The 18,708-nt window shown below is 39.0% G+C and overlaps 2 protein-coding genes and 1 long non-coding RNA gene across 3 annotated transcripts; 2 read left to right on the top strand and 1 right to left on the bottom strand.

The window, feature by feature from the left end:
* Positions 1 to 1,330: 1,330 nt before the first annotated feature.
* On the bottom strand, positions 1,331 to 4,410 carry Lamtor2 (Late endosomal/lysosomal adaptor, MAPK and MTOR activator 2). The gene is made up of 4 exons (XM_022845328.2): positions 4,067 to 4,410; positions 3,454 to 3,529; positions 3,061 to 3,147; positions 1,331 to 2,352 (listed from the first exon to the last, which is right to left on the bottom strand). Exons 1-4 carry the CDS (start codon positions 4,138 to 4,140, stop codon positions 2,206 to 2,208), a joined length of 384 nt encoding a protein of 127 aa, XP_022701063.1. The 5' UTR covers positions 4,141 to 4,410; the 3' UTR covers positions 1,331 to 2,205.
* A 322-nt stretch (positions 4,411 to 4,732) lies between these two features.
* Positions 4,733 to 9,746, top strand: LOC147752569 (uncharacterized). The gene is made up of 3 exons (XR_015313707.1): positions 4,733 to 4,784; positions 8,442 to 8,502; positions 8,832 to 9,746. It is a non-coding gene; the product is annotated as an uncharacterized LOC147752569 (long non-coding RNA).
* Positions 9,747 to 10,738: 992 nt separating this feature from the next.
* On the top strand, positions 10,739 to 14,126 carry LOC111267231 (uncharacterized). The gene has a single exon (XM_022845329.2). It carries the CDS (start codon positions 12,509 to 12,511, stop codon positions 13,634 to 13,636), a length of 1,128 nt encoding a protein of 375 aa, XP_022701064.1. The 5' UTR covers positions 10,739 to 12,508; the 3' UTR covers positions 13,637 to 14,126.
* Positions 14,127 to 18,708: the final 4,582 nt, after the last annotated feature.

The following is an 18,708-nucleotide window of genomic DNA, read 5'->3' as shown; positions in this document are numbered from 1 at the left end:
TGTAGCGGCATATATATTTTGTACCTACAATGGTTGTAGGTCACTTTTGTGGAATGAAAAAATTGTCTCAAGTTAACTACTGTTATTGAATTATAATCCGGTTTAAACAATTACATCCGTAAAAATTACCCACGAGTAGAAAGCGGCCTTTCTTTCTTAAGAATAAGTGATGATTGATTTGAGGCGCAATACTACGATACAATATTGAGGTTCAAAAATCAAATCGAAGCATAGCAAACAAAAAAATACTAATTCACTCTAGTGAACGAGAAATCTTCTTTGATGGCAGCAAACCGAGAACGCAGGTTGAGACGATCGTCGTCGGATTGTCAAATAGCAATAAGCAGAGGACGTAATTGTAGGGAAGGGAGGGAGCTCCGTGGGGTCAAGTCAGTATGGTAAAAATTTATATGTGACAAGCACTTAAAGATAAACTCGCAGACTGCTTTTTGTCACGATGGGTTAGCCCCCCTTCTCCCTCCTCTCTAGAAGATCTACGCAGAACCATTAGAGAACATAAATTATTAATATTTTCTGAAGCGTATATAACTATCTCAGGAAAATAGTGCGTGACAGCAACTGCCTTGATTGAAGAGCTAAAGATCTTTACATGTAACTGAAATTCAACGTTATCGTTCCATGAGTAAATGATAATAACTGATCGGAGAGTACCGAAATTTTACTCACTGATTATATGAAAATTTTAATAGAAATAGTTGAATTTTCATAACTTTTCATAAAATAAATCAAATTTGGTCACAGGATGTCGAAGGCATTGACAAAGTATTCTATGTAATGCTTAACAAGGAAGAATTAATCCGTAAGGTTACCAGGAAGTTCAGGATTAAGGAGGACTAATTATATTTAATATGTTTGAGACATAACGTCTGTTTTTGGAGCAAAACAGAACCCAGCCGGGCCTTTCCGAGTTTCTACTTCTCAAAATCATTCTTTCATTGACTATAAAATAATAATAATAATATTTATGGGAAATGAATTTCGGATAAATCGATGGAGAGGTTAAACATTATCTAACACAAGGAAAACACAGGTAATAATTAGACATTAATTAGGCTACCGTTGAGCGCAGTTCCTGAAAAAAGTATATCCTGCACAAGCTATCCGATACGTCAATGATTCAAGTTCATGCAAGATATATAGTATCAACACAGCCAAGCCCTGCTTCTTCCAGCTCTTATTTGCGGTAACCCTAAATTAACAAAAACTGTATTTTATGCCCTACAATACCAGTTCATTAGTGGAAGCAGTGCACGGGTTACCCAGGAGCAACGAGCTACACAGAAGTAATACTTAAAGGGATAAGGAAGTATTCAGGATTCAGCAGAGTTCTTTAATGATCGGTTTCTCAGGTATTTGTATATTAGAAGATACAATTATTTAAGCAGTCAATTATCGCGTGCAGCTGAAAAGGCGCAAAAGCACAAATAAGCCGGCGTGCCATGCAAAATATAAGCTACAGTGGTAATTTCAGCCGAAAAGTTAAACTGTGGACCTTCTGAACAGCGAAGCAAAATTGTGATCGCGTCGGACAACATATTTTTAATAAATTGCTGTTGCTATAGATTTTCTGAAATAATCGAAGTTGCGCGAATGTAATTACTAACGGGCTCCATTGTTTGGCATAGCCAACGACATGAATAGTATCATGCTATGATGCGAACGGTATTATTCACTAGAATAATAAATAGCGGATACCTACTTCGTCCTACCAAACTTCTGATAATACACTGGTAATTTATTTTAATATTTTACAAAATACTAAGACGAAATCGCTGCCACTTATAGCCGTAAACCAGGCGAATCTGGTTCGTCTTTGGATTAATAGGTGTGATTATTGCATTACGTAGTTTTGTGCTTAAGGCAATCTATCATGCATATTTAATCGCCGACTTCGATGTTTCTAATCATACATTATCTATAAATATATTCGATATTGAAAGAAGCACTAAACAAGTAGGCTCTTCAGAGCACTTGCTTAGAGTACAAGCTGCGTGGCCATCTCACACTTATGTAGTATCATGGCTTTTTGTCATTCGTCGCAGTTGGAATTTAAGTTCATCAGTTGAACAGTTGAGGCTCCGTTTAAAATTGAATAATATTGTAGGTCCATGAGATGCTTTTGCTAAGGCATAATCTGGACACCGAAAACCTGCATTTGAATAATCTTTTTTTTTCATTTGGCAGTTACGAGTTGCCGATTTGCAAAAGAGGTCCTTCGAGATGCAAAGTTAATGCGTGGGCCTTAGCTCGAATCATACCAGCGTCGACATCCTTCGAAGCGCACAGACATAACAATAAACCAGCAACAGGAGTGATCAACACACATCCTTCCTGGAAATAGCAAATTAGCAAAGTTTCAAATTATGGACCTGCTTTCACTTTAAAAATGCTGAACAACGTGCTCAAACGCACCACGATAAACATCGCGTGTCTGAAAGAAAAAAGTGACTAGTAGATAGTGACTTAATGAGAAAGATCAGATTGAAATGATTGTTGCGTGTCATGAAAAGCACTCTTAAAATACTATATAAAAAAGGGTGGAAAATCAGTCAAGCAAAGAGAGTACTTTCACATTTAAACACCGTAACTACTGCAGCTAGACTGTTTGAAATCAGGCGTATACTTATAACTGCTCTAAATGTTGAACAATCGCATCCTGCTTCGAAACCATTGCTGAAATCTTCTTCACCGGCGTCACTACTGAATTAATTCACCATTATTATATGGGGTCCCGAAAAACGACTGGTTATAAGTGTTACGTTGGCTTTTTAGTGGCTTTGTCATTATAGTTAGTACTATCATGTGCTCGTGTGTTTCAGAAAATTCCATTTTCCTAATAATTGCCCAATACATTTATTCCACACAGGGTCAATCCTATGAATGTAATGAACGCTTAATCAGCACAAGCCCTGGCGTATAAACTATCGGAACTGTTGCTTTCTGTAGGACAAAGAAGTAGCCCCACCTATTAGCACTACAGGTTTGAAGAGAACTTCTATATATTTACTTGAATGGCTAACATGTAAAAATGTCACTAACCTCTAGTTCAATGATCACTTGTCGTAAACGATCGTCATTGAGTCCCCCCTTGCCTTCCTGCTCGTTAAGCCCCCATACTGAACTTAGCTGCAATAACATACATACAGAGTACAAGGTCGTATTTGTAAAACTATAGCTTATGGAAGGAAAATTATAAAGAATCTCATCGAACAGCCCTGCTGAATAAGATAACGGTAGAAAAATTGCGTCCTGAAAAAAACCCTTCTTAAAGCTGATATACAGATTTAAAAACGTCAAGCCATACTTCTTTAATACTCCGGACTACCAGTTCAGCACCTAGGTACTAAGAAAAATGCACTCAATATTGGGCGAAAGTGACTAGTATACGCATTACCCTAACACTGATGTGTCTGTGTGACAACGACGACATACCAGAGCTGCTGTTGTTTTCGCTTCTCTTTCGGCATATCCAGCGTATGCCATAAGAACACCTTCAGAGTTGAGTAACCTTGAAAGGGTGTGCGCAAAAACGTATAACTTAATCAAAGTTGTCCAAGCAATTAACATTACCTTACTCAATACGTCTCAAGTTGTTTTCCTTCGACACTTGGATCCCAATCACGCGCGCGTCGAGAACAAAGACTGTAGATTTCTTAAAACGATATATGTAGGTGAGCCTTGAAACTAGGCCATCTAAGCAAGTGAAATGCATGTGAAATAGGCATTTAGTAGACGTTAAGCTATAGGCGCACACTTGCTTCTAGAAGAGACAACCTAGAAGCTATCACGTGAAATCTCAATAAAACGTACATTAACATAGTTAGAATTCAGCTCAATAGGTTGATGGGTAAATACAGATGTGGTAAAAAGAAGGTTTGCCTTGATTTCACATTTATCACCATGTGAAAACAGTACCTTAGGGAAATGTTGTCGGCTATTTTTTTAGCATACGTACATTTCGCATGAGTATGTGTTTCTACTAAATATACGCACGACCATCTACATAGTACTCACATAATTAAACGATAACTTAAAGTAAACTCACAGTGTGCTGATAACTCCACCAGTATTTGCCTGCGACAAAACCTTGACGAGTGCCTGTGTTCGCAACATTGCCATATCCTTTCGACTCGCGCCGATTATTGAACTACTATTCCTACTATAAGGACCGGCTCGGACACCACTGTGTCATCAACCTCTAACAAAAGCTGCAGCGACAGCCTGCATACACAAAAACAACTAAAAGGTGCTCTAATGTCACAGTATTCAACTGCGAGTATTGGCCTTTCGCTCTCGACTGACGACCAGTTTGTTACTATTTATTACAAGATTTGAAGTCAATCAGCTGGTCTATGTATCTTTAACTCGCTATCTGTAGTCTGTCTCTTTGTTTGTATCGAACGGTCACTGATGACAGTGATCTTACAGACTTTGCTCCGGGCGGTTTGGGCTAATCTAATATCGCCGTCATCGCAAAAACCCGTTAGCAACAAATCCCTGTAAGTAGTTAGACGGGCAAAAATACTGATAAGAAACTAGAGGAAATAGAAAGTATAAAAGAAAATAAATATATCTGTAGCAGTTGTTATATTGTTACTGACCTTTATTTAGCTTGAACGATGTATTTTTTCATAAGAGAAATAACAAAGTTACAAAGGCTTACTAGAATTCATGGAAACATACCTATTACTCAAAACTACCTGCGCTACTTGCCTGAGTTTATTTAGGAACAAGGACTGCATTAATTACGGGCAAACAATATGGTGAGCCATAAGTGTACGAGATAACCAGCATTATGAAAAATACGTATAATCCAATATTTGAACAGAGGATTCCACTGTGATATTCTAGAGTATGCTTTACCTTTGTTACATGCCACATCCTTAAGCAATTTGCATTCTCTGTTCAGTCATTGGCATTTATATGTAATCATTGGGAGTGTTTCACGTAAAACGTCGATACTCGATAGTTAATGTTGGCTTCGACTAAAAGAAACATTGGTTCTTGCATTGCGTTTTCTTTTTTATAAACGAGCTCAGCGCTATCCCTGTTCATTTAGCATCTAAATTGCACAACTACGAACCACGTTACTAGTATCTTGTTTTTAACTATAAAAAAAAGGTACTATTTGAAATAGCAACTTACTAACGTGAAGCAGATCAGAACACGAAAAGAAAAATGGGAACGATGCATTATACATATTCCAGCTCGCAGTTCGAAATTGCTGGGTTGCTGTTAATAGTCTTGGACAGTTTCTGCTGATCGATAACTTGCTACAACTAGCAAACTTCCTCTAGCTCATCAGATTGGCTCAAAAACGGATCTTTTCTAGTTCAAAACTTCGAATCCATTCATCCATCCATCTAACCTTAAAACTCGGTGTCTGTTTGTTTGTTTATCCGACCCGAGTCGACCCCTCAAGAAGGCTATATTGGGATTTTTAGGGGGTCGATAAAGTACCGTTCGAAATGCGCATAATATAGTGACGATTAGACGAAATCTTTTTTTTTTCCCGGAAGCAGTTTGTTTTTCATCCTATAGAGCGCGCTGTTAATGTGAAAAACAAAATTGCGGTAATTTTTTTTTTGAGATTATCCTATGAAAAGATCTCTATGAAAAAACTGTAGGGGTAGAGGTGAACTATATTTTAGTAGAATTTCTATCGAAGTTTTTTCTATTGAGAAAATAGCAACGAAATGTTTACATGCAAATCTATGTAGGGCGGTAATAGTTGAAGCTATCGAAAGCAATCTCACCGAACTGGCTCAAAATGCAATCTATGTTTTTACATCCACTCTCAGTTTTTAACTTTTTTCCCGGAGGGCGGAAATTTGACATGACATTCCATGGGAAACGGGTTATTCTCCACACCAGCCGATTGATCCTCCTTAGTTTAGAGAACATGCGATATATGTTTTTATATTTAAAGTGGGTGTTTCGGTGAGCAAGTTGTCTTCGCCTACACAATATTACAATAAAAGTGTGTTTCGACCTAGCTTTAAGCGTTTTTTGAGCGAATTTGTGGTAATATAAAATCGGAAATATGTAGTGGCTAATACGACGAACATCCTTGTTGAGTATTGTTTTGAAGATAACGTCTAAAAATTTTTTTGGAGAAACATTAAAATATCAAAAATATTCTGTTCTACGCAAAGGACCGCGTTGGTAGCACCAATTCTTTGAAACGATCGAAACATTTTCACGAGCTATGTCAAAATGCAATACATTTATCTATAGTTAAAATTAATGCTTCGGTATAAAGAACCGAATTACATTTTTTTATAATTATATATATATATAATTTAGACATATATATATATATATATTATAATTATATATATATATATGTCTAAATTGGTATTTTTGAGAGGGAACTACGAAAACCCAATTGGTCGTTAGTTTTACCTACGTAAAGATGGAATGAACATACGCTTTGAGTGGTTTTTTAAGCCAATTTCTAACAACAGGAAATTTTAAAGCACACATTTTTGTAAAAACAGACTTGAATTTATTAAAAAAAATGTAAAGAAGGAATTTAGATATTTATTATTAAAAGTTAGATATGTATTAAAAAAATGCTTACATTTCAGTGGCATTGCGTAAAGTGGATCAGTATGCCGATCGAAACATATTAAACATTTGTTTCTTCGTTCAATATATGCTACTGCCTATTATGTTTACTATTACTATGTTTAGTAGATCTTTACTTAGTAGAATATGTAATGAGTTACAAAAAGGAACAAAAATAAAAGACCGTTAGACCTTGGTGACGAGCCGGAAAGGGAATCAACATACCAAACGAAGCATATATATAAGTATATATATGTATATATATGCTTAGTATGTTGTATTTTTTACTACTTCAAATACCTACGGAATAGTTTCTCTACCAGTTGCCAGTAAAGCTCAGTAAGAAAATAAATATATAATTTGAAACGTGTGCCAGTAAGTATTTGACTTTTCGAACAGAGCTCTGTACTTTATTACGTTTACAAAGCTATCTATCTGTCTATCTATCAATCAATCAATATCTATATCTATCTATTTATATAGATATAGATATTGATTAAATATATATATATATATCTATCTATAAACGTGTTTAAGCCGAAAACTTCTCTAAATTAACAAATGACTTTGTTTAAGGTTAATACGACTGTTAACTGTAGGCAATTGTATAAATTTTGTTTTGAAATTTATACAATTGTCTTAAAGCAATATACACAAATTATGCTGTGAAAATTTCATCTATATCTAATAAAAGCTGAGAAAAATCATCCGACATGTATCTAGTAAATTTCGCGTCTATTAAACCAGTCCTTGAAACGTTTTACAGTGGCACAAGGCTAGCTGCATCGAAAAGTTGAAAATTGTGTGAGATATAACTAGATGATAATAAAAGTGTTTAGCAAACCTAACAACTACGCTAGCTATAACAAGTGATGAAATGCTCAGTTTTCCTTGAGATTCCAGTACTATGGCGGGTAACAACCGCAACAAAGCAAATGCTGTACAGATAATGTATGATAATAAGTGGTATCCTCTTATCTTTACAAATCGTTTTACTGTACCCTTGGACCGATTTCGTGCCCTAGTTTGCAAATCTTTAATCCATGCATATAGTTAGGCTAAAGCCATCAAACCGCCCGTCGAAACTCCCACAACCACCGCTAATATGCTCGGTGTCTTCGAACATGTTTACCTATTTTCAGGTCAAAAGAGTACACGAATTAAAGTTTGGTTAAGAGAACTTTGTATTGCATTTAAGTATTGAATTAATTGAAACATTACGAGCAGACGGAGTTTTAGACATGCTGACACCATCCAGTCTTTTAAAAAACCCTAAACGGTTAAAATAATGAGAATATCGATCTTTTGATACAAATTAATACATTTAACTATTTAACCTCGCATTCGTTAGTGCAAAAGGCGTTCGATTAACTGCTCAGGATATGCTATGTGCTCCACATAGTACATACAGCACAGTAAAATATTCTAGGCCTAGGTCAAAGGCCAACAGAACGATATTACTAATCTAGTAGACATAAAGTGGGCGTCAGGTCTGACAAATTAGTCTTAAAAAAAAGAAGGCCAAGAGTGCTATTAATGGAACAATGCATGACGATATTTTAACACTGATCCGACACGCAGACGTTGTCTTTTGCCACAAGTTCTTGAATCAAGTCGTTTCCTATGTATAAATTAACATCTTCGAATTTTTCGAATTACCTACTACGTGATTAATGTTGCCACTTCTTTAATAGTTGTGCTTGATAAAGTGTCGCAGATCTGTGTAATTTTTTCATTCAGAAATTACTACAGATAAATATAATGACACAGTAACAATTGACTCTGTTTACTATAATCTTTTTACAATAAATATTCGTTTGCTAACCTCTTAATTATTAATTTCGCCACAGTTAATTGCTAAAGGCAGAACGAATTTTCGATCAAGAAGCGCCATCGGCCTATCCCTTCAAGGTACAATAGAAGTTACTTTAAATCTATATTAGTCAGTCGATATCCGTAAATCTATCTCAGTTTAGCTCTCTGGTGATATTAATTAAACTGGCCAGCTAGTCAAGAAAAACCAAGGAGATACAATTTATCTATCTGCAGCCCCATACCTATAAATATTTCTACTAGCGTCTAAAAAATTCGAGTAATTATAGACGGTATTGGATCAAGTGAGATATGCTTAGATTTCCCCGACAGACAAACGAGATTGTTCGGCTCCCGCCATCTTAGACAAAAGCGAATTTCAGCTTAGTAGACCTATAAGCGTCCTTCATTGTCGATGCTCCTCACAGATTTCGCCTCGCCCCATTGGCCACGTCAATGAGACAAGTTTCTGCCACACCACCTCCGTGTCGATGATCAAAACATTTTGACACTGATTACCGGCTCCGCAGAGCACACGGGTTTAACGAACATGGTCGTTGATTGAATAAAGCTATACTTTGTAGCCATTTCTACTCCACAAGTGGACCAAAAATAGACAGGAAAAATAATAGTATCAAGTTTACACAAATGTCATTATGGCGTAGTATATATATATATATATCGGAACAATGTGACCTTCTGGCAACGTCAACGACGAATGTCTTTGCTGCAACTGAATAGATGTTCCTGGAATTTTACGTCCGGTACTGTCGTTAAGTATTGATCTAAATAAGACTGTGTATTAGCATGCTTCTGTGAGAAGGTTCCTGTTCACGTAGTCACCAATTTGCAGAAGTGTTGCCAGTTAAGGGCAACTTGCTCTCTTATTGGGTTGAAGCTTTCCCTGCAGGTATGATTAGAATTGCCAGACCCCCTGGCACGGTTCTAGGGAAATCATTGTTTACATATTTCTACATTCTAATGGCCACAGTATCCCATCTATTTCCAAACATGTCATGTCTCGTTCCACTAGTGTAAATCTTTTTCCCAGAACGCTAGCTTCAATTTAACTTTGCACTTCTTGCAATATTCTTCTAGTTTTTTTTTTTGCCAACTGTCGTAGTTCTTGCTAGGCTATTCGTGCATTTCAGTTACTGAAGCAGGCATTTGTATCAATAAAATAAGTCGGTAGGCATGTACACAAGGCTATGATACTGACCCTTGTTGGGTAAGCCAAGCCAAAATATGGCGATGCACATCTGTAAGCGTATGTCATGAAGGTTGATGACTTGCGTTAAGCGATAACTTATAGCGAAAGTTGCCGTGCTGGTTCTAAGATCAGATTTGTGATACTGGCGTAGTTCGTGATCGTATTCACCGACCGCTGAAGTCCAGTAAAAATCGTTGCTCGGTCAAGGCAGCTAGACTCAACGGGTACTGCTGCGGACGTCGCCAGATATGACTGGCATGGAAATACATATCTAAAAATACCTGATCGCCTGATAAAAACGTACGCCCATTTAGTAACCGTATTATATATATATATATATATATTATAAGCCATAATGTTTTCCACTGTTAGGCACCTGATTTATGCCACTGACAATCACTTTAATGATAAAAAGTTGAATAGACTTAGACGAAACAATGTTGTATCGGATGGGTGTAGCCCACCCCCGAGCTAGAAGTACGAAGATTTACCATAGCAGAAATACGCCGACGAACCGATTCTCGGTAGAAAATAATGTTGGGACGTTATTGATGTTTTCGTTTTAACTGCCGCACAATATCGTAGACATGTGGCATTCCCTAACGATTACCAAATCTTTCATAGAATGGTACCTCCATTACGTTGACATTTTGCTGATATATACATTAGTTAAATATCTTAAGTTTGTATCAAAGGAAGTGTTCTAACTAGATTAAACGGCGTTTCAGTAACATTTGAATGTAAATAGAGTTACTATTGCTAGTTGTCAGCCGTGTAGCCAAAGACGACTATCTCTTACCAGATTTACATATTACATACATACAGACAACTTCACACGAATTTCGCGCAGTGCTAAACATACTAGGTTAGCTACAGCGGCAAGATTTGAAATCGACTGAAAATGGTGCCTTTTTATGCCGTCTCACAGCGGTTACGTGTTCGTCCTTGAACTGTGGTTCTCACGTGGCTTGCCGTCCGTAGACTTTGAACTAAAGACCGTATGACCTAAGGCAAATCTCGGAGTTATTAGCTTTTCAATGTTGATCCTTTTTTAAATTTGAATAAAGCAAGCAACAAATTACACATTTACTGATTTCGATCAGTTTTGTTTACTCTGCATAAACATTATTTGTCTCGAAAGGAAAATGAGCCTTAGCTTAGGTACATGTTATCCATGGGAGAGATATTATTATGGCCCTGTATGGAAACTGTAAACAAGTATAATGCAACAAATGAATCAGCTAAAGTCTCTTTTTAAGCCTGCGCTGATATCAAAAAAACGTAATTCTAGCAGTGTCATCAACGCTAGCCACGTTACGCATGGAAACAGACATGAAGATAATGCTCGCGCAAGTGGGAACAGCATTATCTTCATTCGTTATTAGAGTTATTATTGAGTACGCATAGAAATGATTAGTTTCTCCATTTAATTTTATAAGCGCTTATTTTTTGGGTTGGCTCGTCTGACTGGTTGGTGTTTACTACTATCGTTATCGCTAGTGCCGTTGAAGAAACTCGTTTACAAACAGTCGATGAACTAGCGCGTGCATTGACGGGGCCCGAGTGACTCGTCCTCATGCCATAGAGCAGATTTATGCCGTCACGCCGCAATAGCAATGCTTACCACAGTTCGTATGGGTAATTCATCGCGAATCTGTTGCGTATCCGTTTGTATCGACCCGTGTGAATGAAAGAAGTTTTTATCTTGTTTTATCTACACGCGCTGTCCGACCAGGCACCTCGCGTACGCCGCGCAAATCACACCAACGATATCTTGTTTTGTGATCCAGTTGTACTTGAAACTCATATCAGAATGGATCAAATGGTATTGGGCGACAATTAACGATGATGAGACAAAGCAAGAGGCCGGACGACGCTCGCATCATAGTGCCCCCTATAGGATATCCTTATCGCGGCGTTCGGCTACGCGTAGCCGATACGTCGAGATGTGAAAGGTCATTACATGCTTTGAAGAGGCATTAAACACACGCCAATGGACCCGTCTACATGCTAACACTGATATATAGCTAGTACACACATTCATACAACCACATAGACGCAAAAACACGTTCAGCATTGACACTGCAATCGAATAGTCTCGGGTAGACATAGGATTATTCGCTATATGCTGGGATTGTTGTAACGAGGATCTCCTATGTTTTTTCGTCTTTCGCAGCGCAGGTCGGCAGTGCGTAAACGCGAAAGCTGTCGCCACCCGGCAAAGACTGCGGTTGGCGACTGGCGGACTTAGACGGCCGTGATCCGTTTCTAAGATGTATCTGCTTTTCGTACTCCCGCCACTGATGTGTGTATTACTTGCAGGGGCTTACAGTACACCCATGCCAGGAGCGTTAAGCCATACGTACACGCAGTAGTTCGATAACACTATCCGACGGGCATACACACGCACGTTATATACTAACCATCGTACGTGAGGCCATCTACATTAAGCGGATCGCGACCAGCTGTAGTTTCTGCAGGCTTGTCAAGCACATCAGGCGTTCACCGGCCTGTCGACAATCTTCGTCCTATTTATGACCGTGATGATGGCAACGCTTAGTGTATTAGCAGATGACGTTGACGGTATTGTATTGATTTTCTAGCCACAGTCCATATCACCAAAGCAGCGTTTGGGACAACAGCGAGGGGCAGGGGCGAGTCGAATTCTGCAGACTTTTTACTCTCGCTATTCTTTCCTTATTCAATGAATTCTCCTCCATCTTCTCATTATTTTTCGAAGAGGTCCAGATTCAATTTCGGTAGTAAATGAAATGTACAAAACGATACGAACAGGAATGCTACGCGTATATAAGTGTTGTACCAAGGCGCATACGGTCAGTGTAGTGTGCTGTGGTGTCTTGTCCAGTGTTCTGTGTTCAGTGTGTTGTCCGCTGGATGTTGTTCGTGTCGCAGGCAAGCACTAAAGAATTATTTGTGCATATCGGCCACAATATGCGTGCTTTCAGTGTCGTCTGTCTTACGCTGTCGGCACTTGCGGTTCACGCTGGCCATCTCAGCGGTGGCGCCGGATTTAGCTCAGGCTACGTTCCAACCAGCAGCTATAGTAGTAATGGCGGTGGTCACGCACCGGCGGTGGCTGCGGCTCCTGTCGCAGTGGCAGCCCCCATCGCAGTGGCACCCCCCATCGCAGCAGCAGCCCCCATCGCAGTGGCACCCCCCATCGCAGTGGCACCCCCCATCGCAGCGGCAGCCCCTGTCGTGGCGGCAGCCCCCATCGCAGCTGCTCCAGCCGTTTACCCATTAGCACCTCCCATCGTCCGCAGTACCCCACAGATCTCGTCCCCTCTGGCTCTGGTTCCCGCCCCTCCTGCTCCTGCGTCGGTCGGAGCCCCTCAGGTTATTGCTGCGGGACCGTCTGCTCCACGTGTTCATGAGATCCATTCTCACTCGGCTGGTCGCCAGATTCGTATTGAGGAGTACCGTGGACCCCGTCAGCTGATCCGCGTATTTGAGGGAGGGCACGCTGCGCCTGAAGTGTTTCGTGTTCAGGCGCCTGCCCAGCAGAGCTCTGTCATTAGGCTGGTGACCCGTGGAGAACAGAATCGTGTTCAGCACCTCGTCCACCAAAACCCAAACGTCCAAGTAATTAATGTCCAGAAGCAGCCCGCTCCTGGCCCGCGCGTTATTCACATTGTTCGCGGTCCTGCACTCCCTCCCCGTGTCGAAGTTGCGCATGCTGCCCCTGAAGCCCCAGCACAGATTGTTCTTCAACCCTCTGCCGAGGCACAAACCCACGTCGTAGGACCATCGCGGCCTGCTGATGCTGCTGCAGTCGGAGCTTCAATTTTTGCTAGCAGCCCGGTCACGATTCCTGCAGCTCCAATTGCTGCCCCGGCCTTACCAGTTGCTGTTGACACTCCGGTCGTTTCTGCGCCGGTCGCCGTCGCTGCCCCTATTTCAAGCGGTCTTGCTCCTGTCCAGCAAGTCCACACCAATGTTGTTCACCACGACGGCGGCTATTCACAGGGGGGCCACGTGAAGATCATCAAAAAGCTTCACTAAGTCCCTAGCGACCGTTTCACTTCTTAATTATGTTCTCTCTGAGGGAACTCTGATATTGCCAGATTTCAACGTAGTTAGCTTACTGCATAGAAAATCGCAAAGATCGTGCTTGTTTGTCGCGAAAGTTTGCCATTAGATACCTATTAAAGTGATGAAGTTTAGACCTTACCAGGCCGACAACAACGAGCCCAACAACAGCAGGAGCAGCAGGCGTTAAACGGAGCTAGGACGTTCCTTCTGGATGATAATCTCCATCTCCGCTGGCAAATTCTTTCAAAAATGGCCCATAATAGGTCTAACCTCAAAGCACAAAAAAGATAAAATGAAGATCATAGCATTACCGTCTATACCGTGCACTTTTTCATGTAGTTGCTCGGCCGCTTTGTGTACAGTTTTGTAAAAATATATTAATTATATCAAATAACTAAGCTCACTGTCATACTGTCGATTCTCACACCGTATGTTTAATAAATAAAATGTTTGTCATTCAGCCCTTGATTGCTATTTCCAGGATTTTTTTAAAATCATTTTTTATGTTATGGATTTTTTTCTATCGACTTATTTTATACATTAGATACAGGGCATTGATATGCATACGCTATGTATACAAAGTTGTGCGTTCAAATTGGGTAACACTTTGTCGAACTGTGTTTTGTGACGAGCATGCGTTCATCGTTATTTCTGGTAACAGAGTAAAGCTAGTTGTCTTAGAATAGAACAATAAACTCGTCAAGGTGAAGAAAAGTGTATCACTTTCAGAAACTGAGCGAAAATTAGTAATGATCCTTGAAATAGATAAGAGAACACTAGACGAACTCCACCAAGAGCAATTCTTTTTCCTGAAGTTAACTTATTGTTAGTTCCCATGTGTCTCCTATCAAATTCGAGGAAGTCTTCTGCGAGACAAATCAGAAAGTCCCGAATTAGGTACTCGGGCTCAGAAATTTACCGAAAAGGCTCACAAAGCCATTCCTGATACACCTCGGTTTTTTATACTGAAATCATGGAGTCAGAAATATCAACTGCACGTTAAATGATCTCTATAAGCTATAACGATCGATCTTCTTAAGACTTTTGGCCTGCTATTAGTCCAAATTTAATTCTGCTTGATTTTTTTCCATACGTGACGTATTTGAGAGGCACTTTAATGAATTTACACCTGTCAATACCGCTTGATACACGGTTACTCATAGCAAACGTTTGTAGGTTAAAAAGAAATAGCTTGAAAATGGCTAGTGAGCACTTTAGGTTTCGAACTGAAGCTCCGATCACGATACGTGATGGTTATATTGAAGACATGACTGTTAAGAATGACGCTCCTAGCACATTCAAATACATACATCCAAACATCTGCTTTTGTAGATATGCTTAGAAACAAAATATAAGAAAAAGTTTCGATTTCGACAAACCTCTCTCTCTTTCTATATATATATATATATATATATATACATATAGATGTTATGGTCTATAAGCTGTATTTGCTTATGTCTAACCAATTATGAAACTAGTTGGCCATTGTCTACGCATTAGTCATACTGCCGGAAATGGTGTCCAAAAGATATTTGGGGGATGCAATTAAAATCCTAGTGACAAAAACTATGCATGATCAAAGCAAAAGAGGATGCTTTGTACATTTTAGACTGGCCTCAACTAGCGTTTCGTATACGAAGATATTGGGGGTTGGGAAAGCTTTTACAAAAAAGAAATGCTACTCATATGGGGGAGACACAGTATTAGCATTAAGGAAATACTTCCCCTGAATAGTGTGAAAGCAAGCACACCTTTTACAATGGAGTGGTCCCAGTGAGCAATACGTTTCAATGATAGTATAAATCTTGTTCCTGTGATGCACCGTTCTAAAATTTGGAACTTGCTACTCGGGAGGCTGATCACGAGTTCGAAACTGTTCAAGTATAATGCCTTTGTTGATGCTAATTTAGAATAAAGTTTTTAATGTTTATATATATATATATATGTTTAATGTTATATAATTTTTTAATAAAAGGTTTTTGTTAATCTCAGACGGAAAATACAGCATAAAAAATAGCCAGTTCTCATAAGTGAGATATGAAGCGAATAGTTGGTAATCCTATTAGTTATTTTCGGATGTATATATATTTATAAATGATAGTTCGTAGCATTCACTGAAAAAGTTCTCGTAATGAAAAGGACGTCTCATGTTCGACATTTTGAGCCCTTGTATATCTTTTCTATTTACTGTACTTGTTTAACATAGAGAAGAAATAAGCAGTACATGTAATGGGAACACGTCGAAACAGGACGGAAATCGTGACGATACTTTTGAATAGTGCTCGTAGAGAATCTTTTGCCGGAAAAGTCACAACATGATAACTGGTCGTTCCCAAAGTATTTTATCACATTGAAACAAAGGTATACTTATCAACGGGATCCTGTGACTGCTACTAATGCCTTGAGCTAATAATAGTCAACCCACCGCGGAACACCCGTTTCTTTCATTCTATGCCATTTCAGTTCTATTCGTAGAGGCAGCATCCTGTTTTGGAAGAACACGCCGTTCGAGACAATGTAAACAAATGTAACCCACGTTACGAGACAGGTTTGAAGTTCTAAATTGATCGGTATTTGGCAAATATTCGAAGTCAGATTCATTCGCAATAGTAGATTCTCTGTTGTGAAGTTTCTCAGTACTTTGAGAATATTTGTTATTGGTAAATGTTATTGTGTCACCAAAAAATGAAAAAGTTCACAAATCTGGTGAAACACAATTGAACTTGAATGTAGCAAGGGGACGGCGGCGGAATAACGAAAAATTCGAACTTCTAAGAAGATTCTACCGCTGAAGGTTGCCGTGATCATTTTAGGCATGGAAGAACACTAGGGAAGCTCATTAGCGTAAGTTTCTATATTGCGCCGTGTTCCTACTTTGCATTCGGTTGCCATTGGGAGCGAACATTTCATTTTCTAATTTACCCTTTTGCATTGTAACTATATTCTTACTTTGTAACTTGACCTGTTTGTTCTAGGTCGCCTCATATAAGAGCTGATTTGAGTTAATACTATTTTATATTTAATACTGTGTTGATAAAGGGGTGTTTTAGCCATAATTATTTTATTATATTATATTATTATAATAACCCAATGAGCCTGTAATGGATGCTTTAGGCAGTAGTCAGGGTCGTTACGAATGTATGAGTCTAACCGCTACGACTTCACGTGGGTTGACGATGTCCGGGTAGTATTAAAGGGTTATCTATGTATGAACTAAACTTTGGAATTTTGAAAAATACAATGAAATCAAAAGTTATTATGTCGTCATTTTCACAGAGTAAATTTGTGTAGGACCTCGTGTGCTGCTGTTATTATTTGAGTCTTTATAAAAACGTGTATTGATGTTAACATTCGACTACGAACAACACAGTCCAGGCTTCCCGTAGAGAATGCAGAAAGGTGAACCAAATATGCGTTTACTCTAGATCTGATTTGTTTAGTTACTATATTAAATTTTAAAAAACTAAATAGATAAGTAAGAGCAGAAAGAAGTTTGGAGATGGCTAGCAGCAATCTCTAAGATTCTTTTTGCCTCTGTAAATGTTACGAAAGATTGATATGAAAACAAATTTAAACAAGAAAGCCACAAGGGAACTAATAACTTCTATAAGACATTACATAAAAAAAATGTTCTCTTCTTTCGCTCTCAATAGTATAGTAATTCGATTACCTGGTTAGCAATAGGCTTATCCCTACTAAACTGATTTTGAAGTAGAATAGAACTCTAAAATGAAGCGAAAGGACAAATCAAGGTCTCTGGCAAATTGTGTGTCATATAGAAAATTTTTTCGTCGAGGCAAGAACAGTTAAACCATCCGATTGAAATATAGCTGTTTTTTTGTTATAATGAATCTCAAGGATATCCTAAAAATAGTCACGTCAAAGCGTCACATAAATTTTACAAAACAGTTTACCTTGACGGATCTTGTGAATCTCCTTGACAAAATAATTCGCTCAGTCTGCTATATAGCATCCATTGCACAACTGACGCCTACACGTTCTTCGCATTCATAAATCTTCCACAAAAGCTTTGAAGAAAAGCTGAAAAATTTGAGCGTTCCGTTCAGCTCGCAGGAAGTTATTGATATGTTACGCCAAATTTACTCAGCTCGACGCATGGCTAACCTTTAAGTTGGTACTGTCGAACAATTCGATTGGCTTATACATGTGTTAGATCATTGAGATCATTCTTGTGGCGCCTCAGATTGTTTAAACGAGGCAGGTGTCGTTTGTTGAAAGTCGACTAGATAGAGTCTCTGAACAATGCTACGGCGCCGCTTCCTTCATCCATCGTTAGGCACAGTATGGCTTGAAAAACATCGACCAGCTATGCAGTTGTTAAACCTTGGCAGTTCGTTATGGAAATGGCAACTCCTTTTTTGGCCTGTCCGAGCCTCAGAGATAGGTTTTGTGGAGTCTGTGATCGACCAGCCTATGTCCACGGCCAGCCTCACCAGGCAGACATGATGATACCTCCTTTCAAGCATCCTTGGAAAACTAGTTGGAATCGGTATGGCGCAACAGCGAAACAGAGAACATGTATTTCTAGAGTTTGGACACACTTAGTGAGTCCTATTTTTACTAGTAGGGCAACTGAAAGCTCGATCCCTATCATTAGAACTCTTAGCAAAATGCTACGCATTGTCATCAGTCGTGCACTGGCGTGCACAGCGTTAGGCTATCTGATGTACATGCTGTGATAGATTGGTGGGTAGCGTTTTCGCGTGTGCATATTAGGGGCATGTGGTGGAGTATGTTCGAATCCGCGCATAGAAAACTTTTGTTTTTTTCCGTGTAATAGCATGCTGGAAGTAAAACTTGAAACATTTAAGTACGGTTTACGTGCTGGTCAGCGAAAATGCATTAAATTTACTTATTCACTGTGCCACTCGCTTGATACGGATAATTGACTTGATCTGATGATGATAATATAGTAAACAAATTAATCATGAAATCACGAGCGCGATCGCAAATAGAAACGTAGACTATAGCTGATGAGACTCTGTACGGATTTAAGTAAACCTTGAAATATATATATATAT

The sequence above is a fragment of the Varroa jacobsoni genome, unplaced genomic scaffold (assembly GCF_002532875.2).
Source record: "Varroa jacobsoni isolate VJ856 unplaced genomic scaffold, vjacob_1.0 scaffold_1159, whole genome shotgun sequence".
In the NCBI taxonomy this organism is placed as follows: domain Eukaryota; kingdom Metazoa; phylum Arthropoda; class Arachnida; order Mesostigmata; family Varroidae; genus Varroa; species Varroa jacobsoni.
Note: the sequence above shows the minus strand (reverse complement) of the source record. Positions and strands in the feature narration are given on the sequence as shown.

Excerpts from the sequence above, each read along its gene's own strand:
- Lamtor2 (XM_022845328.2), bottom strand. The coding sequence starts at position 4,140 with ATGGCAATGTTGCGAACACAGGCACTCGTCAAGGTTTTGTCGCAGGCA. Across the intron at positions 3,530-4,066 it reads GGTGGAGTTATCAGCACACT|GTTACTCAACTCTGAAGGTG; the intron begins GTGAGTTTACTT and ends CACCCTTTCAAG. Across the intron at positions 2,353-3,060 it reads AAGTGATCATTGAACTAGAG|GAAGGATGTGTGTTGATCAC; the intron begins GTTAGTGACATT and ends TGCTATTTCCAG.
- LOC111267231 (XM_022845329.2), top strand. The coding sequence starts at position 12,509 with ATGTTGTTCGTGTCGCAGGCAAGCACTAAAGAATTATTTGTGCATATC.